The 27,227-nt window shown below is 40.3% G+C and overlaps 2 protein-coding genes across 4 annotated transcripts in view; one reads left to right on the top strand and one right to left on the bottom strand.

Annotated features, from left to right (window-relative positions):
* Positions 1-8,160, bottom strand: part of NVL (nuclear VCP like) — a 73,222-nt gene extending 65,062 nt beyond the window's left edge. For 2 of the 3 annotated variants that reach the window (XM_048843301.2, XM_048843303.2), the window contains exons 1-6: positions 7,960-8,159; positions 6,297-6,370; positions 4,366-4,418; positions 4,149-4,248; positions 2,200-2,254; positions 1,307-1,576 (exon numbers count right to left, since the gene is read on the bottom strand). In XM_048843301.2, the coding sequence (XP_048699258.2) occupies positions 1,307-1,576; positions 2,200-2,254; positions 4,149-4,248; positions 4,366-4,418; positions 6,297-6,370; positions 7,960-8,016 (609 nt within the window). In that variant the 5' untranslated portion in view covers positions 8,017-8,159. Of the gene's footprint in view, positions 1-1,306; positions 1,577-2,199; positions 2,255-4,148; positions 4,249-4,365; positions 4,419-6,296; positions 6,371-7,959 lie in introns of all 3 variants that reach the window. The other variant, XM_048843305.2, reaches the window with a different exon arrangement.
* Positions 8,161-10,233: 2,073 nt separating this feature from the next.
* On the top strand, positions 10,234-24,593 carry CNIH4 (cornichon family member 4). Its single transcript, XM_048843306.2, has 5 exons — positions 10,234-10,366; positions 13,092-13,160; positions 16,580-16,692; positions 22,917-23,057; positions 24,384-24,593. The coding sequence occupies exons 1-5, from the start codon at positions 10,298-10,300 to the stop codon at positions 24,409-24,411; spliced, it is 420 nt and encodes a 139-aa protein (XP_048699263.2). The 5' UTR covers positions 10,234-10,297; the 3' UTR covers positions 24,412-24,593.
* The last annotated feature ends 2,634 nt before the right edge of the window (positions 24,594-27,227 follow it).

Here is a 27,227-nt window from a genome sequence, read left to right as displayed (position 1 = left end):
CAGGGGAGAGGAGCTTTGTCTGGGTTTACTTTTCAAGGGATTCATTTAAAAAGTATTCTGTACTATAAAAGGGAAGAATAGGGAAAAAGGATCAGCATCCTCTGATTCTGTGAATAGTGGATCCACCTACCTGAGGGGCTGGAGACACTGATAGCTTGATGTAAGTGAGAAAGCTGTTTAAGCAATGACTGCAGTTTGCTAAAGTTAAGTTTGGTCACTAAAAAGAAGGTTGGGGTTTTTTATTTGTAACCAGACCTGTCTTTTTCTCTCTCTCAGTATCACTTAAATCTATGTTCCTTATCAATAAACTTATGCTTAGTTTTACTATAACCCATATCAGTGCTGTGTATTAAAGTCAGCTAGACTAACAGGCTGGCGTGTTCCCTGTCTCTTTGGAGGCAGCGAACTTGGTAATTTCTGTGACTGTCCAGTGATAGGGGCTGGATACTACAAAGAGATGTCTCTGGGGAACTCAGGAACTGGGGTTCACTGAATGCTACCTACCTGGCAGAACCTCAAGGAGTTTGCTGGTGAGGTGGACAGAAGGGTGTGGCAAGGAGCTGTTGCACAGGGTAAGCTCCAGCAAAACTTACCTCTCTGCCTCAGCAAGGGAAACACCCAGTGGCTTATGGTTCTGGACAGCATTTTGCACTGTTTCCCCTGTCTGTCAGTTTCCCCTGTTTGTGTGGGACTTTCACACAGCAACAGGAGAAGCCATTAAAAAAAAAAATTAAGAAAATGTGATTGTAAAACCACAAAAATGGGCAGGGTAACTTGGTCATGTGTGGTTCCTGAAACTATTTTTGACTAATTTTTTTCCCCAGTCTTTTAATCTTGAGTATCTCAAACATAAAGAAGGCGTCTTAAAAAAAAAAAAAAGAGTTTGATACAGTACAAATTTGTCTTGCATAAGAACATATAATCTAGTGTTGTTTGCACCAGAACATTTTTGGCAGCTACAATACTTATTGAAAAAAGATGGCACCAAGCAACTAAGCCAGTCTTCCATCGTAACATCTTATATATACAGAACACTTCACAAAAGTTAAAATCCACACACTGCTTCATCCACCAATGCAGCAACCTCTCTATTGAAACACTGTAGGTGTATTTTAAAAGACAGGTTTGCATTGCCCATTAAAGGCTCAAACTTGTTTTTGTATACAATGTGCATCTTGGGGGCATGAGGAAGAACAAGTCTGTTCTTCATACTGTAGTTCAAAGTATTGTCGCATAAGGTAAGAAATGTACTAAGCCCCAGCGTATATGCCTCATTAAGTGGTATCATATTTAAAAGAGAAACTACCTCAGAAATCTGTTTCCTTTCCTCTTCTTCCTCACACAGGTCAATTGAGAAGTTGTCTTCTTTTCTACCTGGGGTTTTATCAATAAACCATCCACTTTCAGAGATCCTAGTATCAAGTGGGGTGCCAGATGGAAGAGCACTTGTTCTGGGTACTGTCACTTGTGCAGGGGTACTGGTTTCTGTTGGCTCATTCTTCGGAGTTGCCAGAAGAGAATCAGGATCTCCTTTCCGGTATAAGGTCAGCAGAGAGCTGTTCAAGTGATTTGTGGACTGCAAAGTTTATGTATTTAAAAGAAAATTAAAAACAAAAACAATTGCTTGCAGATATCTCCCTTAGGAAGCAAACAGTCGTAGTGCGATTCTAGAGTCTCTACTCTGCCCTCTCCCCCCGCCTTTGCTATGTTCCCCTTTTTCAAAAACGGCCCCTCGCCACAGTCCTGCCTCATTCTTCCTCAGGAAATAATCTTTTTGACTCTACAAGGTCTCCAGTTGGGGATTGCTGGTTGACGTGCTCATTCTGACAAGCCACCTGAGATTTGTCAGAATGAGGGCATCAGCCAAGCCATTAGCAGTTTGGCAACCAAGAAGCAGCATGGCCAGCCAGAATGGAGGGGGCATAGCTGGTCAGAGATACTGTGGCTGGTACAACTTCTAGGATGCTGACTTTTAAAAACACCACTAGCACTGGAACCTATATTTTTTAAAAACAAGTCTCACCATAAAGAATTATATGAATTCTAAACCAAAGTTTGGGCCTTTACCAGATGGTATACACACAGCTCTGTTTCAAAACTCTTGTATATTTTAAGTAAAGAGCACAGATATATTTCATATGTGCACTGCTGTGTTCATTTCAATTGCATTATACCTTACAGAGTGAAATATGGACTTACTAGATGTTCTGAGTAATCATCATCATCCGAGTCGTCTGTGTAGCTTTCCACATCCCTTTAGCACAAAAGTAAGGAGGCAGAAATTATGTGTTCAACATACCATAACAGCACAATGAGACATCTGCACAACTAATAGCAGAAATATTTTTCCCCTAGGAAGATGCTAGGTTCTCCGTGCTAGGACTAGAATACTACTGTGTGTGGGACAGAGGATAGAGATAGAAAAACTCTTCTGATGGCCCTCTCCCCCATCTAAGTCTGGTTGTGGAAGGGGGAAAACCTTCCCTCAGTGCTTCCACCACCAGCTGGGCTCTCTATAGTAGATGCAGCGATTCTGGTAGTCCTGAAATCAGACTTCAAAGCCTGCTGGAACAGCTCACTCAGTTTGTGTGGCTGGAGGTCTTTGAGGAACTAAAGCTGTATTTATTGTAAAATTCTGGGGCTAGAATTCAAACCAAAGATAAAAAGGTTGGAATCATGAGCAGAATACCTCAAGGGGACAAGGAGGAGAGGGGTTTTTGTAATTTTAACAAATAAAAATATATTCTCTATTATTAGCCTTCTTTTGACTAATAGGTAACAAATTAACTGCTGAATTTGTCTTCATTAAAAAAATACTTTAAAACTTCAGTAACACACCTCAGTACATATTTACAGCAACTGAGAGAAGACATGAAATATTCATGTTTGTGTGGCAGTAATAAGGCTTAAGCAGGCTGTAGCCTCTAGAAGGTACATGATCACACTCAGAACAGCTAATGCCAGCGTCAATCCATTCATTCAAGAACAGCAATACACATACAGATTATATGGTTACTATAAATTTAAAAATTACTATAAAATTAAAAAGTTTCTCTGACTTCTTTAGCCATACGCAAACACTTGATTGAATTTGTCCAAAAGCTATACTCTAGGCTGCCTCCCCTTGATGAGTCCAGACCTGAATGAACCCAGATTATCCCTGTGCTGTTAACCCTAGAAATTAAAATGGCAGAACAGCAGTCATTGTATCTCTCCCTGCCAATGCTTGTCCTCTGGACTGTCATTACAGATATCTGCTTGCACAGGAAAACGTTAATATTTAGTAGGTTTAATAAAAAGCCAACAGACTCTTGTTTTAAAAGTGGTTTGATTACTGAAATTCAGAAGATCTGGGTATTTTGTACTGAATTCAACATACCCTGTCTTAAAAACACTGATACAAATGGCTATTACTGTCACTCTAACTGAGAGAGAGAAAATATTTTAGCACTAATAAAAAGGGAGGCATATTTTCCAGTACTTAATACAAAGTAGTCTCTACCACATTTAAGGAGGCAAAATGTTCTAACGGACTGTGCACAGGATTGGGAGCCAGGAAATCCAAATTCTAATCTCACCTCTAACACTAACTGGTTGTGTGCCCTTGGAAAATTCACTGAAACTCTCCATCTCAGTTTTCCAATGTCTAAAATAGTGATAACACCTGTGTGACAAAGAGGACTAGTAAGGATTTAACAGACAGGCCCCAATCCTATAAACTGCCCTATCCAGGAGGAAGGTGAATCCTTCTACCCACGAGGATCCCTTTGATTTGGGGGTCTGTAGCCTTGTCTTCACCCCCCTCCCCCCCGCACACACACAAAGTGTTCTTAAATTAATTAACTTGAGTTAATCCGGGTGAAAAGGTAGTTTTAGTTTTTATGTGAGTTAGCAGGTTGAGTTCAAGTCTATGGGCCCAGTTCATTAGAATGTACCTTGAGTTAAGAACTCCCCCTGGCCCTTTTTATTTTTTTTCCCAGCAAAGACCAGGCTTAGGAGGGTACAAGGGCCCGCCTGTGTGGAACTGCTTGCAGGATCAGGGCCTTCATAGTAATATAAAGTTTTTTAAAGATACAAAGCACCGTTAAAATGTTAAATACTGACATCGTTGTTACAGTAGTCTTAAGGCAACAAGTTTTTCCACTTACTCATTCTCTTCTCGTCTGTGTCTTGCTCTTTTTGCCACATGTTCATTCTCTAAAGCTGTTAAATCTTCAAATTCTCTCTCATTACTGATTATACCAAACACTGAAAAAAACCCAGAACAATGTAGATGGCAGCAAGTGCTCAACAACAGCGTAGTCAGTAATTCAGAGAGCTTCTTACAGCTTCTTCGTATTTCAGTCATGATATTAACAGACTTACCTTTCTCAACCTGAATTCGAAAGGCATTTCTTTTTCTTCGTCCATATTCTGCACTGAAAAACAATTGTATAGGTTAGGATCTCACTGAGGCCTTCTTTCATGTAATGTCATTCTCAATGTAGATACAAGTTTCTAAAGTGACACAATCCACCATCTTTTACACAAGTATACCCTGGAACCAGTTATGTGGAAGAGTGACTTTGGTTCGAGCTATTCCAGGCTTTTAAAAAAGATTAGGTGTAACTCAAATGGCATCATACTAAACTCGATTTCTGGTATAAAAGGTACAAAGTGAATCACAGTGGTCTCTAGCTAGTAGCCTTCAGAAGGACATTTAGTGGATATTATGACCAGCATCATCAGCTGGATATGTAGAGCAGTGAGTGGCAATATAAAAGAAGAGACAGCCAAGAGGATTTTCATTCATAATAGGCTTGTTTGTTTTAAATCACACATACAGAGCTAGGGACTGGACAAGGATGGGTCGTTCAGCCATAGTATTATTTTTCCTTTTAGGCATGATAATGAAAAATTCAGCCCCTTTCATCATTAGCAATGAATGTGCTCTCCCAACTTCATGATCAAATGGCTGAGTTCCCTTCCACTAACAGACCATAAATTAAACATCCTCCCAATAAAGAGGCTACAAACACGGACAAAGCATCCTCCTTGCCCTCCTTCAAATTCTGCCTTAAAATTCTTTTTGCTGTGATGCATAAAAAAAAAAGAAAAACTTAGAAAAGTTAGGCAAATGATAGATTAATATCAGTACCGTCTCATTGTTTCCTTGTGCTCCCTGTCTATCTCGACTTGTTGTCTCTTGTCAATCTTCAATGGTCAGCTTTTTAGTGCAAGAACTATCTGTTATGTGTTCGTACAGCACCTGGCACAATGGCTCGTAGTCTGTGGCTGATACGTGCCAACAATATGGTGCAATTGCAAAAAAGGCAAATATCCTTTTGGAGTGTATTAACAGGAGTGTTGTACACAGGTACAAAATAGCAAGTGTGAATAATCGGGATGGAGAGGTGGGGGATAATAGGGTCCCACATAAGACAAAGCCCCTAATATCAGGATTGTCCTGATAATATCGGGACGTCTGGTCACCCTAGTTGTACATAAGCCACTGGAAGTAATTGTTCTGCTCTACTAGGCACTGGTGAGGCCTCAAGTTGAATACTGTGTTCGGTTATGGGCACCATACTTTCATAAAGATTGAAGAGAGTCCAGAGGAAAGCAATAAAAGTGATGATAGGTCTAGAAAACATAACCTATGAGGAAAGGTTAAAAAAATGGGCACATATACGTTCAAGAAAAGACAACTTATCAGGTACTCCCTCATCCTTCAAATATATTAAGGGCTGTTTTAAAGAAGATGGTGATAAATTGTTCTCCATGGCCACTGAAGGTATCAGGACAAGACAATCTGTTTAATCTGCAGCAAGGGAGATTTAGAGTAGATATAAGAAAGATATTTCTAACTATAAGGATAGTTAAGTACTGGAATAGGTTACCAAGGGATGTTATGGAATCCTGTCAATGGAGTATTTTAAGAACAGGTTAGACAAGCAACTGTCAGGGATGATCTAGGTATACTTGGACCTGCCTCAGTACAAGATGGACTAGAGGACCACTCAAGGTCTCTTGTGCCCTACATTTCTATAATTCTCTGTGCTACTGCAATATAAGTAAGTTACTAGATATGTCAGCCAAACAGAATCTTGCAGTGAAAACAATTTATTTTGATTGTACTTCTTCCTTGATCAGTGATGTACTAAGCAACTTTCAATCCCAGTTTATAATAAGGGTAATTCAGAACTGTCATGAGAAATACATTTACATTTTTACAAACAGATATGCAAATACATATTACTATTTCTATTGTTTATTTAAAAAAAAAACAGAATGCAAGGATTAAGTTTTTTGCTCACCTGTAAGTTTTCTGTAAATCAGCTGCTAAAATTCCAATGTCCACATATCGGCCACATTTATTACTGCTTAGGTACTGAAATGCAGAGTTTATAGAAATGAAAAAAATCTTTTTGCTGAAGTTATTGACCTTCACAAGTTATCATAAAAGAGAAAATTTATACTGAAAAATCTAAACAGTTTGAATTTGTTTTGCACAAAGTTATCAGATTGCTAAATAATTTGACAGGAAACTATTAACTATTTTAAAAAAACAGGAGTACTTGTGGCACCTTAGAAACTAACAAATTTATTAGAGCATAAGCTTTTGTGGATTCTATGCATCCGATGAAGTGGGCTGTAGCCCACGAAAGCTTATGTTCTAATAAATTTGTTAGTCTCTAAGGTGCAATAAGTACTCCTGTTCTTTTTAAAGATACAGACTAACACGGCTGCTACTCTGAAACCTGTTATTAACTATTTACACAGCCAACTGGCCACATTTACTGGGAAAAGTAGTACATTATATTTGGAGGCCAAACTAACTATTGTCATTAATTGGGGCAACTCCATAGACTTCAACCAACAGAACAGTGATACTCAGATTGGTTAATAATTAAATCACACATATGTGCTGCAAAGAGCTGCAGGACACACATTAGGAAGCACAGTTTAAGTCATTAAGCAATCAGGATGCTTTTACTATCTTACAAACCAATTAAGTTGTAAACTTGCACTAAGTTATTAACTTACTTCCTGTGAAACTAAAAACTAAATATGTCCCCCCTCATATTGTTTAAATATTAGTACTATAGTAAATGAAACAATACATTCACACTTCTGTGGCTCTTTTCAGTAATGATAGCTAATTTGGCTGCTGAAGCTAGGTCTGAGTATCACTGCAACTGCAATAAAGGAAAGATGGTCCTGCAGCCAAGGCACTGAACTTGGAAATGGAAATCATGGGTTCTATTTCTGCCTCTACTAAACTTTCTGTGCAACCTCATTTCTGTGTGTCTCAGTTCCCAGTCTGTAAGTTGCAGATCATAATTTAACACCTAATAGGGGTGTTGTGAAGATAAATTCATCTTTGCAAGGCGCTTGGGGGGGGGGGGGGGGTGCCACAGAAAGTATGTGACTCAAATGCTATAGCATTACACCAGCTTTTATTCGCGACTTTTAGTCTGACCTATTTTCACAATAATCACACCCCCACATGGATCACCACCTCCAACTCCAAAGGACTTGAGTGAAACCACTGCTTCCCCTCCCTCAAATCAATAGCTGCCTAGCTGTCTCGGGTTTTCTAAAGGCACCCATTACTGTGCGATCGCAGCTCTCTTTGACGGGGGGGTGCCCAGCTGGTGTAGCCCCAGGAACAAGGTGACAACTTGCATGGAGCCCAAGGACCGCGCCCAGCGTGTTTTACAGACACACACGGCGCGTGGCGCTGGGATTGGCCCCGACAAATGACACAGCCGCTCCCCGCCCCCAGACCTAGGGCCCGCGGAGAGCCGGGTCTGTCGCGCGGAGCGGCGGCGGGCTGCCCCTGCTTTGCGTTCAAGGCAACCCCTCAACCGCCCTGGAGGGGCGCGCGAGGGAGCCGCGCGGGGAGGGGGGGGGCGCGTGACTTGGCTTCCCGGGGCTGGGGACCGGCAGGACCAAGCGGGGGGAGGGAATCCGCACCTGCTTGATTCGCTGCTTCAGGCGAGGGTCCGCAAAACTCCCCGCGCGGCCCCGCATGGCCCAGCGCCTCCGACAGCTCTCGCCAAGCGAACCGAGGCTGCCCGGGCCGGGCGCCGCCTAAACCCTGCGGACGCGCCCCCAGGACGAGATCAACCCAGAGAGCCACTCTCGAATTCTATGCAGGCACCCGTCTAGCCACCTAAACCACCGACCGAAGGCCCCAGTCAAAATACCGCAACTTTATTGGCACTCCTGGTATTACAAACAAGACCTGTTCTGCGCTAGGGATCCCCTACGGTGCGTTTCCTGCATAGCAGGCGCCCCCGTCCCAAGACCCTCGGCTGCCTGGGGCTTTCTCACCATTCTGCCTTTGGGGCTGAAGATTCCTGCCTGTGGTCTGAGCCAAGCCAAATTCCTTCAGGCATTTTGCATTTATATCGTTTCGCTTCAGCGTAGGAAAGCCCTGTCCAGCCATTGGCCGCTCACTTCACCATTACTGAAGCTGCAGGCATAAAACTTGCCTTGTTTTGTAGATCCCATTCAGCCGTGGACATCAGCTATGTCTTTTTAAAGTCAGGCACAACAAGTTGGTTGTATTGTGCTCACACTGAGGACCCAACAAAGAACAGCGTTTCAGTTAAAGCCATGCCAGAATCAGTCTGTCAGTGGCAGGTTATTATTTATTATTGGTGTTATCACAGTGCCTAGGAGCCTTATGATTAAGCCAAGTAAATTAAATGCAAAGTTTAGGCATCAACACAACACTAAGTTTTACAAGTCTAGGATGCAAGTTGGACGTTTCCAATCCTTTCCCCCCTCCTCCTGGAACTTTAACACAATGTTGTCTTGTCCGCCTTGCACATACTGCAGGTAGTATTATACATTTCTGTTTCTCTTGTTAATTATGTTATTGAAATAACAAGATGTGCACACATAGCCCAGTTAGTAATGCAATAAGAACCTTAACTTTAGGAATGCCCTAACTTTCATGGGTTTTGTTTTATTAATGTCACGAGCATTAAATGTAAAAGTTATTATTTTAAATCCTATGCTAACCTCCCTCCACCCCATTTGCCCAGCTGTGGCAGCTATTAGGATTCTGTGCTTTCTCCTGGGAGAAGGAAGTGGGTGGGTTTGGACTGGGGTCCAGGATTCCTGGGTGGGAGTCTAGGGGAGATGTGCTACTGGGATTCTATTCTGTGTAAGGTTCCTATCCCATCCTCATCAGCACAGTATCCCAGCCCCTTCCAGCAATACCCTATAGTGCGTGACACTCTCACAGACCTTGGGAGACAGGCCAGTCCTCGCTTACAGACAGCCCCTCAACCTGAAGCAAATACACACCAGCAACTACACACCACACAACAGAAACACTAACACAGAATGAAACCCTGCAACAAATCCTGGTGTGAACTCTGTCCGCATGTCTATTCAAGGGACGCCATCACAGGACCTAACCACATCAGCCACACTATCAGGCGCTCGTTCACCTGCACATCTACCAATGTGATATATGCCATCATGTGCCAAAAATGCCCCTCTGTCATGTACATTAGCCAAACTGGACAGTCTCTATGCAAAAGAATAAATAGACACAAATCAGACATCAAGAATTGTAACATTCAAAAACCAGTCGGAGAACACTTCAATCTCCTGGGACACTCAATAACAGACTTAAAAGTGACTATTCTTCAACAAAAAAAAGCTTCAAAAACAGACTTCAGTGAGAAACTGCAGAACTGGAATTAATTTGCAAACTTGACACCATCAAATTAGGCTTGAATAAAGACTGGCAGTGGCTGGGTCACTACAAAAAGTAATTTTCCCTCTGTTGATAGTCACCCCTTCTTATCAACTGTTGGGAATGGGCCACAACCACCCTGATTGAATTGGTCTCGTTAGCACTGACCTCCCACTTGGTAAGGCAACTCCCATCTTTCCATGTGCTGTATATTTATACTTGCGTACTGTATAGATTCAGTCCATGCATCTGATGAAGTGGGTTATAGCCCACGAAAGCTTATGCCCAAATAAATTTGTTAGTCTCTAAGGTGCCACAAGGACGCCTCCTTGTTTTTAGTATATGTCAGGTGTGGGATTTTCCCAGCCTCTTCCCAAAGGATGGCTCCAAGCCTCCCTTCCCAGCAGACCACCACCTCACCGCCCTGGGCAGCCTTTGCAGGCCGAAGGAGGGAAGTGAAGACTACACTTCCCAGCATGCCGCGGGGTGAGCTCCCGAGGGGGCGGACACTATAGCTGGAGACGGTGGGCGGGGTAGGAGGAAGGGAGCCGGAAACGGCAGTATACGGTGGCCCGGAGGCAGGGCGGCGGCAGCGGCATGGAGTCCGTCGTATTCGTCTTCTCGCTTATTGATTGCTGCGCTCTGATCTTCCTCTCCGTGTATTTCGTATCCTCTGGGCGAAGGGGCCGGGGAGGGGGCGGCGTGTCGAGCAGAGCCGGGGCTGCTCGCGGCGTGGGGCGGCACCGGGGCGGTAACTCCAGGAAGGGGGGGGCTTGGTGAGGGATAAGGGGTGCTACCCCTCCCCCGGGGTGGTGGGGGGAGTAGGAGGGCTGGGGTATCCCGGGTTGGGACACTCCCGGGGTGGCATGATACCCGGGGGATGGGGGTTGGAAGGTGAGTAGCTCCTAATTCTGCGGGGACATGTTTAAGCCTAAAGGCCTGATTTCATTGAAATGTTGTTTTAACAGTCAGGAAAGCAACATCTGTAGATGTTGGGGTTTGTCAAATCCTGTTTTTGCAAAATCTCATTTGGGGCCGAAGTTGTTTCTCTGATCTAGTTATTCTGTTGTTTGGATGAATAATGTGATAGTCATCCTTGTGAATTTCTCTGTGTTTTGGGGAATGATTTGCTAGTAATTTACATAGGATCTTTTAAATCGCACATTTGTCTCTCACTGTTGGCTCTCTACTTTAATTGGAGGATGAAGAACAATTAGTTAAGGATTTTAAAAAATAATTTGTACAATAAACATGGATGTTCCTCTGTCATACACAGATTTGGGTTCTGTTCCAATTTCATCATGATACAGCACATCTCGCATAGCTATCTAACAATAATCCATGAAGGTGCAGAAGATTCTGATTGTTGCTATGACTAAATGTACAAATCACCTACCTGGGTGTTGAACTGAACTCTGCTCTCCACAGAATTATCTCCCTAGATACATGAGCATTCAAAATACTTGTGAATTTTTGTCAGCCATTAGTTTCTTCTGAAACTGCTCGGGTAAAAAGGAAGTTGGAGAATGTTGCTAGGACTCAAAAAGGCAGCAGAGGAATAAGCTGTTACACATTTCTATAACACAGAAGAATGTGCAAAAACATGGTTCAGTAATGAAAGCATGCAGTATCCAATCCTCTAAATACAGAATTTCAATTAATTGCAATATGCTGCTTACACTCATAGTCCACATAAGGAAAAGCACACTGTGCTGCTTCCATATAGTTCTTGTTATCCTGATAATTGGATTTGGGGGAGGAGAGGTGCGCTAAAGTGTTTTTTTAAATCTCAAAAACCTCTAAAAGTTTGAGAAACCTTTGTAATCCAATGTTCTCTGGATTCTGTGGATGTCTTATTCTGTTGGAAATGTGTTCTTTGTGTTAGTATGCCACTAGTTCCTGGTTGAACTACCTTTGTAATTCTCCTTACACAAGGTTTCTCTAATCGATCTTGTTTATCGTTTTATGGCATTGTTAGGATGCAAAGGGCACTGGGTCTTCATTAAAATCTCTCTTCTTGTTTCATCATGACACACAAACGATGGCCTGAAGGGTTTTGTTTCTAAGGTAAATCAAAACCGGAAAGCCTTTAAAAACATCAGGAATATCAAGTGTCTTGTTTTTGCTGGAGAGCTTGAGTATGAACTTTCATACCTCATTTGGGGAGAAGTGGGGGTAAATCTTTTTTCAATGAGAATTTTTCTGACTAAAAATCCCTTCTCTCTTCTGGAATCAGTTTCTTGTGATAGCATCTCACTTGTTCTCCAGCCGAACATAGAGAAACCTGACATTGCTGCTAATTTTTTTTAAAAATAGCAGAACTAATGTTTTTAAACCTTTCAGGTGACTTTGTATGTAAAAGAACAAAAAAGTGCACATTTTTCTTCCTTCACAGATTATCTTTAAATAATAGTTCTGATATTAAAAGCACCTCTTGTTTTTCTTGTGGAGTAATGTCATGATTATACACTTCAAAGTATCCATCACCAGAGCATCTGGGCACTATTTATAAAATAAACATTAGTTTGCATTTTTCTAGCACTTTGCATTGGGGATCTCAAAGCACTCATAAATGTGAACTAATTATAACTCTCAATACCCCTGTCTGATGGTAGTATTCTCAGTGAGTTAAGAAATACTGTATTTGTTTTCAGTTATAAGCATAGGTGCCAACTCTGTGAGTGCTTGGGGCTGGAGCACCCACGGAGAAAAATTGGTGGGTGTTCTGCACCCACCAGTAGCTCCCCACCCCAGCTCGCCTCCGCCTCTTCCCCTGAGTGCGCTGCCGCATCCTGCTTCTCCCCTGTCCCTCCCAGCGCTTGTGCTGCAAAACAGCTGTTTCGCACAGCAAGCACTGGCAGGGAGGGGGGAAGAGGAGGAATGCGGCGCACTCGGGGAAGAGGCAGGGCCGGGGCAGGGATTTCGGGAGGGGTCCAATGGGGCAGGGGGGGGCCGGGGCTAGTAAGGGGCTAAATTCAATTGATGTCAGAGGGACCATTTGTATAAATAAGTGTCGTAGGACAAGGCCCAGGAATGGAAACTGCGTTGAGAAATAAGCAAGCTCTGGAGTTCCCTAATTTGTGTTCAGTGTGTTGAAGCACTTGGCCGACAGTCATTAGTAAAAAGCATTGTGAGATCACTTGTGTGCTGAATCCACTGTGTTCCACATCTTTTCCTCACACATGTGATACAGTAAAGAGAATAAAATAGGACAATAAATGTAATTTACCTCAAATGTAACTGTGACAGTTTTGCTGTAACAGAAAAGAGTGTCCCAGTTAAGGCCTTAACTCCTCTGTCCTATAGTAACGATGTACCTAATTACTGTGAGAGTTAAAATATAGCTTTGAATTACTGTATGACAAAAGATGTTCCTTATCTTGGACTTCAGATAATAACACTATCAGATTTGGAATGTGACTATATTAATGCAAGATCTTGCTGTTCAAAACTAAATAAAGTAAGAAATCTTATGTTGCATTTAATTTGATAAAACTCAGTAGATCCTGTGTCCTACCATTGGAAACAATAGGGGGTGCTGTGAATCTCAGAATGGTGATGGGTGTTGCTTTTTCTTTTCCCACGCCTTTCTCTCACCTCAACTCCTAGAATGAACCTTTCTCCTATGTCCAACAGTGTGAACTGTGAGGCATTCCCCCTGTCCCTGGTGCTTTTGAGGCAGACTAATAAATTGGCCGTATACGTGCAGCTTAGGCAGCACTTTGCTTAGAATCTCTAGATTCTCTGCCTCTATCCCTGGGGATGAGGCAGACCAATTGTGACATGGTTTTGTGATCTTTCTAATGCTTTTTAGTTACTTTATCAGAAATCTGGCTATAATTCTTGGCCTTTTTTGACCAGAGCAGTTCTCAGGCCTTGTCTACCTGAGAAATTGTAGCATTTTAACTAAATCTGCTTAGAAACTGACGTAGTTAAATTGGTATGTTCCTCTTGTGTGGACATACTTATTTTGGTTTGAGTGGCATAAGATTAGGTTTGGCAGAATTCAGGAATTTTTGAATTTCAACAGATAATATTGATTATTTTTAGCCTTTATTAGTTTTTATCATTTTTAAATTTTCAGTTTCACAGTGAGGCTCCAGCATACTCTCTACACAGCCACGGGGCTGATGACAGCAGAGCTGCAGGGGGCTCCCTGCACAGGTGTGCAGCCCAGAATGCCAGATCCCTGTGGGTTCTAGGGCAGGGGAAGCTGCGTTTGCTGTACGGAGCAGAGACCCCTTGGAGGGACCACAGTGAGGTGGATGAGTACTTGACTGTACGGGAGGCCACCCTGCTGCTGAATGGCTCCTGCCTAGAGATGGCCTCCTGCTCTTCTGGTTGGTGACTATAGGGGGCCTCTGCCTGGTCATATAGCAAAACCCAGGATACCAAATCCCTGTGGTTGCTAGGTGTGGTAAAGGCTGCATGTACTTATTGCTGTCAATGGATTCCCCCTCCACCCCCCCCCATTTCTGTATGTTAAGTGAAATCAACATTTACAGATCACAAAAGATTTAAATTAAATCCTCCTGATGAAGATTCCCAACTTGAGATAAATCCGTATAAGGCCCTTTTACACACAAGTGTGTCCACTGAAGAGGGTTGCTCCAACTTAACTAAATCAAGTTCTAAGCCATTGGTACCATTTTTCCATGTAGCTCAGGTCTGAGACACTGATCTACACTTGTTGAGGTGGGTCACTTTTCTTGCTTTGGTTGGTTTTACATTGTTGATAGATTTGCTGCCTATTTTCTGAGCCCTGGGGGTACTGTTGTTCTCCGCAAATCAAGATATTTTTTCAGAGACTGTATCAAATTGAACAAACACCAAGGAGTGGGCTAATTGCACTGTAACCAGGGCAGCATGAAGGAAAAAAATAAATAAAAGGATTGATTTGTCAGTTTTCTGGGTTTTGAGATGGTCCCCACCTCTGTGGACACACGCTACATTTTGTTCACATTGTGTACATTTTACTTGTTCAGATGTCCATTATCCAAAGTGATAACTAGTGATTGATATTAAATATGTGTCACTGTTTGTGCATTCATGTGTGTGGTTTTTGGTTTGTTTTTTGTTTGTTTACTGGACTCTGAGTAGAGAATCTGAGAACTTTAAAAAGTTATTTCATAGTAAAACATTTTTCAAATATCAAATGATGGGAAAAAATCTAACACAGTTACCGATTTAGATAAACCTATTTCAGATCAGTTGAATGTGTCTCTTTTCCTACTCAGTTACTCTTTCTCCCCCCCCCCCCCCCCCAAGAGTTAAATAGGTGAAGGTTACACTTTTGGTGAATTGACTTGTATGGACAAATAAGCAAATCCTCAAGTGTAGGGAATCATTTTGCTGAGTAAATACTTCTAATGAAACTGATAAAATGAAGAACCTGACTGTTCAACCTTCTGTGGCACTTTTCCCAAAAAAGTGGGTTTGTGACTCATGTCCTGTCCAGATTTCATTACATTCTACCTACCTAAATCCCACGCTCCTTGCAGTTGATCTAGAATTTAATATTCTTCTTTTTCTGCCTTAAATTGTTGTGTAGTGTAGCTGTGTGCAAACAGCTATTGTGTTTCACCCCAGAATGTGATGCATTTCAGTGGAGCTGAAGCGATTCATATAGTTGAGTGCTATGTAGGTTCTTTCTCTGGCTTATCACCATGGTATCTGGATAAAAGGCGGTATATACATAGATCTCTAATACAGTGGGGAAATGTTTCCAGAACTCTTTCTTTAGACAAACAGGGTAGATTTTGATTTAAATTACTTCAAGTTAAATATTTTAATCATGATTTAAATCTGCCTGCAGGAAATCAATTATTTAAAATCAAGATTTTAATTATGTTTTGCATTTGTAAGTTTTTCTTTCCTAAAGTAAGGTTGATTCTCATTGATTAGTAACCACTCAAACATGTTGATTTCCAACTAAGTATATCCTTTTTACCCTAAATTGGAACTTCTTTTTGCTAACCAGGAGGCTACACTATTGTCTATATACATATGTTTAAACAATTATACAGCTTAACATATGTATATTATCAGATTCTTAATTTTTATTTTTCATAATAGAAAATGGGGAATGATGCATTTCTTATTCACTAGATTTTGTGTGTGTGATTTATATGGATGGAAATTGGAATTAACTAAAAATGCTCAAAAACAGCATTTTAGTTAAATAAAACTAATAACTTTATCTTACATGTGCTGGAAACATAAGAAAAAAGTTTATCAGAACACGTTTTGCATCTTAAACTAACTGATTTACTTACCAAAGGAAATGTTATCTGTAGTTAGTGAATTGAAGTGATTGTTTCTGGTCACCATGTGCCTCAAGATTTTAGAACTAGTAGATGTCATCTTGCACCTATTTTTTATTCATATATTGGAAGAGGAAAATAAGCTTTCCTGCTTTTTCACTTCCAAGTGGTTTCTCAACTTTGAATGAAGTAGTCACTAGTTGAGTAAACTGAAATGAAGAAAACATTCTCTGCACCTGCAGAAGAAGCTGGTGTAGCACTTCCAACAAACTTTGCTTCCAGGTGCTTAACCAGGGACTTCCACCAGTTCAGTACTTTGATTTTCTTTAAAACTTTGGCAGCAAACATTGACTGCCTAATATAATCAATTAAAACCATATGCTAAATAAAAAAAAAAAGTAAATTTAAGCCTTTACATAGTTTGTCATCATTGCAAATTTAATTTTAAAACCCCCTTTAATTCTAAAAATGAAATCCGATTTTAATTTTTTTTATCAGTTTTTATCCACTATGTGTACACATAGAGGTTTTGACATAATTACACTAAGGGTTGGTTCCTTTAGGGGGCGCACTCTATGTAAATGTTTAAACTTCTGTCATATTTCCTTTTTTGCAGTGGGTGCTCCCAGAATTGATTGGCCATACTATTGTCACTGTATTAATGCTTATTTCATTGCACTGGTTCATCTTCCTCCTTAATTTACCGGTAGCAACCTGGAATATATATAGGTAAGTGCACAGGATTTTATTTTCGTGTTCTCTTGAAATTTCACTACTTTCAGACTCGAGTTTGAAGATAAACTATGTTGTCCCAGTACATCGTGACTGGATATTTCATTTATATCCTTGAGTTGTTTAATTCACTGTAGGCGCTTTTGAAACTGTTCACAAATCTGACCTTTTTAAAATTTCCCATTTAGCCCAAAAGTTTAGAAAATTGGCCTCTCTAGCGCTTTTAGGTGAAAATTCAACAAAGTTTGAGAATTTGAGATTCTTCAGTCTGTTGTTTTGTTGTAAAATTTATAATGACAAAGTACCTTGCTACTGTGAGTCAGCCTCAGGTTTTCAAGGATATAATGGCTTGAGCCTTTGAAAATAGTAGCATGTTAATGGAGTGAAATACTGAAAGCTCTGGTGCCAAGATGTTTCCTCTCATTGCTCTGGTCCTGTGTCCCATGCCCATGTGCTTGTTAGATTCCCCTCTTTCAGGTTTCACCCCTCACTTTAAAATCTCACCAAGAGATGGTGTAAAGACGGTTCTTGTACTGCTGCAACTATGTGGGTATAGTGATACAACCTCTGTCGTGGATGTTGTTGTACTGGTATAAAATTTACAGGAATAAGCAACACTGATATTGGCACCGTTAGGGTATATCAGTGTCCATGCAAGGAGGCTGTATTGCTTTAACTATTAATTTCTGCACCAATATTGTTTATAACAATTCAAAGATTGTGCATAGATGAGGCCCTAGGTGCTACACTTGGCTATGACTCTTCCCTTCTCTCTGCCTCTGTCCAAACTTCCTGTTCATTGCTTCTTTCACCTCCATTGTCCACTCTCGATTTTGTGCCATCTGTGCTGTCCATTGTGCCTTGAACAGCCTGCCATTTTGTGTATCAAGCTCCATCTACCTGTCTTAAATGTGTGTGTGTTTAAAAAAAAAAAAAAAACACCCCACACCTATAGCATAAAGCCCTCTCTCCATTTTGTGTGGTGTGTACTAGTATTGCTGCATTTTTGAACTGGGAACTCCTTAGGACAGGGACCTGTTTCTCTCACTTGTTCGGTTGCTGCACAGAGAAAGTGTACGCTAATGTCACCATATTAATGAAGAACATGAGCAAGATCCTTGCAAACCACCATTAACCTTCCTCCAGAAGCTACCTGTAAGATGAAGTGCATGTGGCCAGAAGACCAAATGCTTATCATTTAGTTGTATAATGTTTAACTCAGAGAAGCAATTCCATACTGTCATGAAAGATAAGTCAGAATAATTATGCTTGAGTTGTTTTTAAACAAGACATACAAATTTGTTATTGCCCTTGGCTCAAAGAAAAGTGCCAGTCAGCCCATAGCATTTGAGTAGCATGAGTCTCTAACTTGTATACAGTACCTCCCTTGTATCTATTATGTAGACTGCGTTTGGCTGTGAAGTGTCTTGTGGTATAAATGCATGAAAGATGCTCCATAAACTAAGTGATATTGCTCAAAAAGACTGTTTACCTTGGTAACTGACTAATTTGGGTTAGACTCTTTCTGCAGCAAGGCTGTACTTTTTCTTGCAAGACTTTCTAGGGGCGTTCCTCGGGGTTTTGAAAATCCCTCCTACTTAATTCCCCTTTGAATAACTCAAAGGTATTGTAGTGTCCCAGCCTCTGGAAGAAAATTTAAAGTAGCCTGTCAATGTTGCTCCTTGTTGGCAAGTGCAGGTTAGAGAGAGCAACACAATGCCTGCCCTCCCCATCTTTAATAAAAGAAACAATTCTCAAAGGCCATTTTGAATAGTCCAATTAAGTTTAAATATTAGATGTCAGTCACCCAGAAGTAATAGACCTTCTGAACACAAATATCCAGGTTTATTTTTTTCAATTTTAATTTACTGCTGGTATGACAAATTTAATGTAACAATTCAGTTCTGCACTTCTCCTTCCCCTGCAGGTCAGAATTACAAACTGCGTTTTTAATATCACCTTCCGTCTGAGAATCTTGGCATCCTTTACAAACACTAATAAATATACCCAACAACGCTGTCAGTATGTAACTGAACCATTTTACAGGTTAGCAAATGGAGGTGCAGAGAAATAAATGACTTGGCTGATGTCACACGGAAAGTGTGTGGTATGGGTAGGGATAGAATCCAGATATGGTCCCCACCACTATCTGTCTGTACAGGAAATATTGTATTGAGATGAACAACAAAAAATGCATGGGTCTGTCAGAATACATTTAGGAAGAGTTGTGGGAGTTTCCATTTGTGAAACTAGGATTAAATATTAAATCATAATCCATTTATGAGCATGAACTCTAAACTGCTATCGTCAGAAAGATTACTCAGAATCTTCTTTCTGAGCTAATGACATTTCAGAAACCAAGTTCTGACCTACAACAAAATTACTGCACCTGCAGGAGTTTTGAGTGGTGCCAGACTATCCGTTTCACCCAGAGCTGTGTAGAGTACAAAACAAACAACTGAAGAAGTCTTCTTAGCTTCCTTATGATCTTAGCAAAACTGTGCTCTGTTAAGAGGCTGGTCGCCAGGGTGAATGTTCGTGTGGACAAAGTTAGGGTCATGTTGTGTTTTTGTTTTTTTAATTCCCCTTGAAATCCTGTATGTTAGGATTACCACACAAATAGCATGGAAGTTTGTCACGGAGTTCAGTGAGCCAAATTCTGATATTTATATTGAGTAGCATCTCACTCCACAAGTAGTCCCATTAATTTCAGTGAAAGTTTCATAGAGTCAGAGATGATCTGACATGAATAGGGTTATTCCAGTGTGCCCCAGTGGGGTCAGATGCAGGCCTATACTGCTTAATGAGGCTGAATGTGAGACAGCTTTACAGGAACAGAGTTGCTTGAGGCAACAAAGGGGGGAGATTCCCAAGATTCCAGGTGGTCAGCTATTTAGAAATCCTACCTGATCTCCTTGTTCAGGGTCTGGGATATGTAAGATATCTGGTCACTTAACTTTCAGTTCCTCTACTTTTTGCAGGATAGCAGTGATACTTTTTACAGCAGTCTCAAATGACGCACCATTTTGGGCTTCTGTATTAACACTCTGCTTTCAGTACCCAGTTTTTCAACTTAAAGGGACACAGTTAACTTGAAATCTAACCACTTTCAAAAAAAGTGAAATATAAGTAGTAGTAAGCGCCACAGCTGCCCAAGTAACCCTACCAATCGTGGTGGTAGTAGCATGTTTTTCTTCTCTGGTGCTGTGTGAAAGACCCCACACAAACAAGCTAGGAAACTCGGAGCATGTCTATATGCAAAGGTCTTTCAGAGGTAAAGTAAAGCAATTGAAAAATGGTGAAAATACTTATTCTGTTATAGGCATCTTAGATGTTGGTTGTAACAATAGGTTTAAAAAAATTGTGATTTTTGTTTTTAGTAGGCAACCCTTTAAAACTTAAACAAGAATTAAGAAACTTACTTTAACGCAGCACTGAAATGCTTTCATTTCTAGTGAATTCTAATAGGATCTGAAGTCTCTCAGCCCTCCTTTGCCTCAAGGCTTTATGCCCTGTAGGAAAATCTAATACAAGCCTGTGCCCCTAAGATGGCAGCTCCATGTCACGACTGGAGGTTGTGAAGCACTGACATGTATTTCTAGGAATAGTATTGGCAACTTCTTTGCTATATTTATTTATTTTATTTATTTATTTAGTGCTCTTAATATGTCACCTAATTACTGCAATTTTTTTTTTTAGAAACTGACTCCAAATAACAATAAATAACTCAAAATTCTACCAGCTTTAATTTAAAATTGCATCTCTTCCTGTTTTGTGTGTCCCAAACCCTCCAGTGAGGGCAGCAGTTCACACGTTTACCTCAAAGGCAAAGCAGGTAAAGAAGTGTGGCATTCATCTGCTAAGCAGTTTAAGAAAATGATGCAATATGTTCCCCATGGAAGAGGCACTACCAGGATATGTTTCATACGAGCACGAAGTTCATGTTCTTTGCTTTATTTAATTGAGGCACCACAAAGTAAACTGGAAAGTAACTTTCGTCTCCAGCTTTTCACTTACTTTAATGTTAGGGATTACTTGTAAAAATAAAGAAACAATTAGCCAACATTTATTTTTTAAAAAATTTAAACAAGAATAAACTTGCGTTCAAACATGAAATTCTTTCATTTCCAATTGTTTCTAATGAGACCTGCATTTTCTGTGTCCTAATCTGCCTTATGGCACTTTGATCACAGATGAAGTGAATCAGAGAAATAATATGGAGTGGATTTCTTTCTTTTGTCCTGGCTGTATTCTGGTTGAATTTACTCTGGAGTTGCATGGCTTATTAGTGCTATGAATAGTCTCTCTCTTTGCTGGCAATATCTTTTCCCCTATGTTTGGTAAGGTAAAGGGGGAAAGCTTCTCGGTACCATGGTAGGGAAGCCAAGTTTCTCTTGTATGCAGAGGCAACCAAAGGTTGTTTTGGATTTACACTTCTGAGATCAGGAAAAGAGGGCTCAGAGCAGGAGTTTAATAAGGATATGCCCAACTAGTCTTTCTGTTACTTCTAGGAAGGTAGGGCTGAGGGGCTATCCAAACTGGATATTAATCTGGGTCATTTGAGGTAAGGGCTGCAGTCTTGGACATATTCAGACTGGTCTTGTAATGGAAACACAGTCAAGTAAAATGTAATGTCAGGTGAAAATACTTGTTTGATATTCATATGATGCTGAAATTTATTTTAGTGGCTTTATTCAGGGTTGAATTTTTTTGCTTTTTGGTAACTATGCTGAGTCTCTGATTTTGTTTGTTCTTTATCCTGGGGCCACCCAATGTCTGTCTCAGACCCCAAACTAAAAATATTTGAATTTCTCTATTTCTTATCAACTGACTTTCCTGTTCCCCAGCCTAGCTGTTTAAATCAACCTTGGGGAATTTCTAGTTTTTACTAGACACTGAATAACCTTTTTAATGGCTTTATCACTTTTAAACAAATGGAATAGCTGCTCCAGCAAACACACAGATGCTTCAGATTCTGCCTGCCTAGGAAGTGGGAGGCCAGGACTTCTGTCTCAAGTTCTGAGTGGTAGCATGAACCCAGCTGCTGCAGGAGAATTGCAGAAATATAAAATAAAATCAGTGCTTTGTTTAGTATATTCCCCTTCAACCATTTTGGACAAATATAGGTGACTTTGTCTTTGAACATTCTGGCATAGCTGGTCAGATGTCATCCATTACATGTTGCACTTTGCATAGGTGGGACTTTATCATTATATACAGCAAAGCACCAAATTCTGGCCTCAAATGCTTATTACTCACTTGCACCGAAAAACATCCAAGGGGAAAATTTGGTCCAAAATATCAAATGGCACCTTGTCAGAATCAAGTAGGAGTGTAACGGTCCTTGCTCCAGCATTGTTCTCACTTGCTTCACCTCTGGAATACTGCTACCCTTTTCCTCAGAGAGAATGGATTAAATTATGATTATCTGAGTTTTAGGTTATGTAACAAAGGAATACAAAACTTAGAATTTCTCATCTCATAATAAAAATGAGGTCAACAGCACTTCTTCTCATTCCTGCCTGCTCTCTGATTTGGTCTGTTACAAAAGGTGTTTTCTTCATTTCTATGGCACTACAGAATCAGAGCCCTCCATATATTAGTAAACATGTTCATCACACACCTCTGAGAAGAAGGGATGTATCATCCTCATTTTACAGATGGGGAACTGAAGTATGGAGAGACTGTGTATTGCCCATGGTCACACAGGATGTTTGTGACAGATGTGGGACTAGAACCCAGATTTTGTACAGCCCATTAATAGTGCCTTAACCAGGAGAACACATTTCCTCTGACTAGTTGTATCTGGCAGTGGAAGATGCTAATTCTGCCCAGAATCCTAGCAAAATCACTAGTGTGTTTAGGTTTAAGCCTCTTCACATTAACACACCTCCTCACTTTCGTTGGGCACTTTCTCCATAAATCTTGGTAACACAAGCAGTAAGAGAACTCGTATGGAATCAGTTATTACCACTGAAACTTTAATATGTGAATGTAGGTATATTTATAGCTTTCCCATGGCCACCTATTGTCCAACTCATTTGTGGATGCAAAGATTAGGTGATATCCAATATCCTGAAATTTATGAGAACAGCTGCTTTGTACCGAATTAGAAAATGACTCTTAAAATGGGGAGCAGTCTTTGTTTTCCTTCTTCAGATGTTTCACTAAGACTTGTTTAAATACTGAGACTAAAATTATTTTGTTTTTAAACCTTTCAGGTTCATTATGGTGCCAAGTGGGAACATGGGGGTGTTTGACCCCACAGAGATCCATAATCGGGGACAATTGAAATCGCACATGAAGGAAGCCATGATTAAGCTAGGCTTTCACCTGCTTTGTTTCTTCATGTACCTTTACAGGTTAGTCTTAAATTTTGTGCAGCATAGGAACAAAGGAATTGTCATACCCCTATTTCATATCCTCTTTATTCTGCCGCTGTAACTGCATATCTATCCTCCTTCTGCAGCCTATTTAAGCTCTTTGCCCAAGTAATACCTTGTGGCAGTCAGTTCCAGGTTGAACATGCACTCTCAAAATATTTATCTTAATCAGTTTGATTTGTTTCCTTGTTCAGAAATTTGAGTGGGCCTGACTAACTTCTAAACTAGGATGATTTAGTTTGAGGGAATCGGTCCTTCATGCACCAGCTTCTAACTGTGATGTCACATTCTAGATTATGCAGGGAAGAAGGGATTCAAGACTCCCTACTTCTAATGTAGGGGGTGGGAAAGCTCTTTTGAAAACAAATGCGCACAAACTCTGTAGCTGACTTAATCCATCATAAGTGAGCAGCAAAGGGTACAAATTAATTTGATTTGTAGTTCAAATTTAAAGGAAAGTAAATGGCAGAATGGGGGCCAATGGGACGGTGTTTCACTTACCTGTTATTGATAGAACTTTAGATTTTTTTTTTTTAAACAAAATTTAAAAATCTGACTTAATTTTAGTCATATCTAGCATGTCTACTCTGGGCTTATCACTTTATCTTGGCTGCAACTGCACTGGGTAGTTTCATATCTGTCTAATAACAGTTTCTCTCTCATATCTGGTTATAATGAAGCCTATTTTTCCTCTCATTGAAACATTTCATTTAATCTCAAATTTTCTATAAAACTTTTCAAAACATAAATTTGAGGCCTAAACTCCTCGAGCATCCTTTTTAAATTATGCTGTCCTGTGCACAGTGAGAAGGATTGTGAGTAACTACAGGGCATGTCTTTTTTTTTTTAAGCTTTGTTCCATGTACATATGTAAATGTATATTTTTTAACCCTTACATATCTTGGAAATCTGGGCAAAGTATCTTAGTGTAAAATCTTTTGGAAGCAGCATGCAGGGTGTTAAGTGGATTTAACACGGAGAATAAAAAAAGTGATAGTTAATATCTATCCAGTAAGGGAGCTACTTGGGGACTAAATTTGTTTTAATAGACATGTCTCATGCAAACCTTACCATAGGGTTGGCCAAGCTACAACTCGATGAGTTCTGTGACATAGCCACCTGCTTATTTCAAGATGGATCATTGCATGCTGGGATTTACAATCTCTGCAAATCTTGCCTTCATAATAAAGGTGAAGATGTGATCTCTGTTCTGCTTAAGCAAATGAGATGCATCCAACCATGAGGTGCTCAGAGATTTGCATATGCTTCAGTAATACACTGATTTCCTCTTTTGTCTTGCCACAGTATGATCTTGGCTTTGATAAATGACTGAAGTTGAAAAGGAACTGGTTAGTTGCCAAATTCTGAACCATCCGACTCACTCCAGTGAACAGTTGTGGAGCCAGAGACACTTTCGAACATACCTGGACTGGTGTCGTCATGCAGTATATTTTTTCGTCTTTGAATAAGAAATATTTTTGCTGTATTTTTAACATAAAATATTTTAAAAACTGACAGTTTTTGTAGCAATTTGATTGTGTGGTATGAAAGGAACAAACAGTTATTAGATCTTGTTAGATTCAATTTTTATATGGAACTGATCTTGTAGCACAGCACCTTGCACTCTACAGAAAAGACAGCCTGGCTTAACAGGTCTCTGCTCAGGCCTATACCAGTGGAAGGTCCACATCCAAATTTAAGTGCAGGTTTAATACATCTGCTCATTCATAAAGGCCTTTTGTAAGTGCCTCTGACTGTCGAGTTGTCTGAAGATCTATTTTGGAGCCCTGTAGTGGACAGTGCACGCTACAGGCTGGAGCTCCAGAGCAGCTTGTACCCACATGGATCTTTTATCTGCTTAGAGCTATTCCATGAAACAGCATTATGATGAAAGTAGCCTTTTTAAAAAAAAAAAAAAAAGACACTTCCATTATCTTATTTTCTGTATGGGGTAAGGCCCCAATAGCAAAAGCGATCCTGCTCTATGCTCTAGTGTAAACTTATCTGTCTCAACTTAAGAGAAACATGAATGATTCTTTTCCCTTACACTCTTGCTACATAATACATTAACCTACATATGGAGTCTCACTCGGGAGTAATCAACACATTGCAGCAAAGGACAGGAAGACTGGCAGAAGCTACAGTAAAGCTAAACGACCTCTCACTCTAGTTATCCAATAACTTACTGTTCCCATTTCAAGATGGGTGAATCAAAAAAACACTTATCAAAGAATAGTGTTCTGTATCAACATACTTTTGTCAGATACCTCCATGATGGTCAACTCTAACGTTCTCTTCGACTGCTCTCCCCATGCCACATTCACATCACATAGCTGAGCCTAAACTCATTTTTAGGGATTTTTATTTTCCGGTCAGTGTGTTTACTCTTTTTGATGATGCAAGCCACTTTTTCTAGATCAATCAGTCTATGTTTTTAAAATACAAAGTCTTAGCAAGACTCAGACAGGAAGGGATGAGAGATGCTATCCAAAAGAGCAATTGTATCCCTTCAATTTGATATGAAAAATTATAGTTGAAATTAAACTGATGCTAAAATAATTGCTGCAGATTCTTATTCTTTGAGGCCAGCACTGAAGACATTTTAGAGTTGGAGAAATCAAGCTTCAGTATCTTGCCTTTAGCTTTCTTGCTGGGATAGCCTTGGCCTTAGATTTGAGGACATTAAACGTGCCATGTTTGGACACCAGTTGTTCCAAAATTAAAACCAATTATGTTTATCAGACAAAACAGTTTGCATTGTTACCATGTTTACTTAAGTGCCAACAGTATGCTCAGCTCTGCACAAGATCCAAAATAGAGATGGTACCAGCCTTAAAGAGCTTAAATAATAGATCCTGCATAGAGAGGATGTGCTAGGAAGCCCAGAAAACAGGGGAGAGTAAGGTTTTGTTTTTTAATGAGTCCTCATATTAATCCTGGAAGGAATAGGTAGTAGGGCAACAGTAAGAATACTATCTATCTCTCTACTGCTGCCTAGCTTACCATATGTGCAAAGGCAAACTGGACCTGTGCTGCAGCTCCATGTACTTTGTACACTCACTTGGAGATGCTACAATTGAATGTTCCTTAAGAATGCTTCCATAATCTACAGTAGCAGTGAAGAAGCTAAGTAGGATGCCCATCATGCTCTATGCATTGTCAGATCCAGTCTGCAATGCCATCTGCTATCATGCAAATATGCACCTAACTAAGGAAAGGGTGGGTTGTCAATAGCTATAGAAAAATAGGATGCAGAAAGCTTAACGCTGCTACCAACTCCTGAATTAGTACAAATAGTTCTAACCTCTCCCAGCACTTGTGCCTTGTGAGTACCTGCCTGAAAAGCCATGGCTTCTAACTGGCAGACAAAAGGCCAGCTAACACACTCCCCTGTAACTGTACACCACCTTCCCCACTGTTAATCAGTACAGTCATTTGATGGATGTCTTATTCTGTTGGAAATGTACTCTTGGTGTTAGTATGCCATTAGTTCCTAGTTGAACTACCTTTTGTAGTTCTCCTTACACAAGGTTCATTACTGTTCACTAACTTTAGAAGTCTCATAGAGGAGCGGTGACCTCTGCTCTTTCACATTAAAGATCCAGTAGTAGTGTCGTTTAAGGCAGGAAGACTAAAATAGTTGCTCAGTGGAATAGAGGTTGGAAAAAAAGCATCTCTCTGTAAAATGGCATAGTAAAAGCAGCCTCCTGTCCAGTGTAGCTTTTTGTTAGGAGGCAGGGTCAAATTTTCTATTTGTCTTATAGCTAGAAAGGATTATGAGCATAGATGATACAGTAGGGTTCTGTGCTGTTTGAGCGTATTATGACACAGCCTTGCTCCTAGGAATGTGCTGGAGATGGAAGGCTCCCTCCATGGCTAGACCAGTGAGTATACATACTAACATTCATACTTCAATCTAGGTAACTAAATCAGGAGCCAAACAGTAGTTCGGGAGCAGAAACAATGCAAATGGCATCTTTTAAGGTATGCTCTTCCCTGCCCCCAAGAGCTATGCTGAAAAGAACAAGTGTTTTGAAATTTTCTGCAGCTCAACTGAAAACCTGTCTTAAAAGATTGGATAAGTAGAGGAAGATGAGTATACAAAGCAAAGTGAACATGGTAGTGTTAATACTAATATCTAATGCTTTT

This window comes from Caretta caretta, chromosome 3 (genome assembly GCF_965140235.1).
Source record: "Caretta caretta isolate rCarCar2 chromosome 3, rCarCar1.hap1, whole genome shotgun sequence".
NCBI classification, from domain to species: Eukaryota; Metazoa; Chordata; order Testudines; family Cheloniidae; genus Caretta; species Caretta caretta.
Note: the sequence above shows the minus strand (reverse complement) of the source record. Positions and strands in the feature narration are given on the sequence as shown.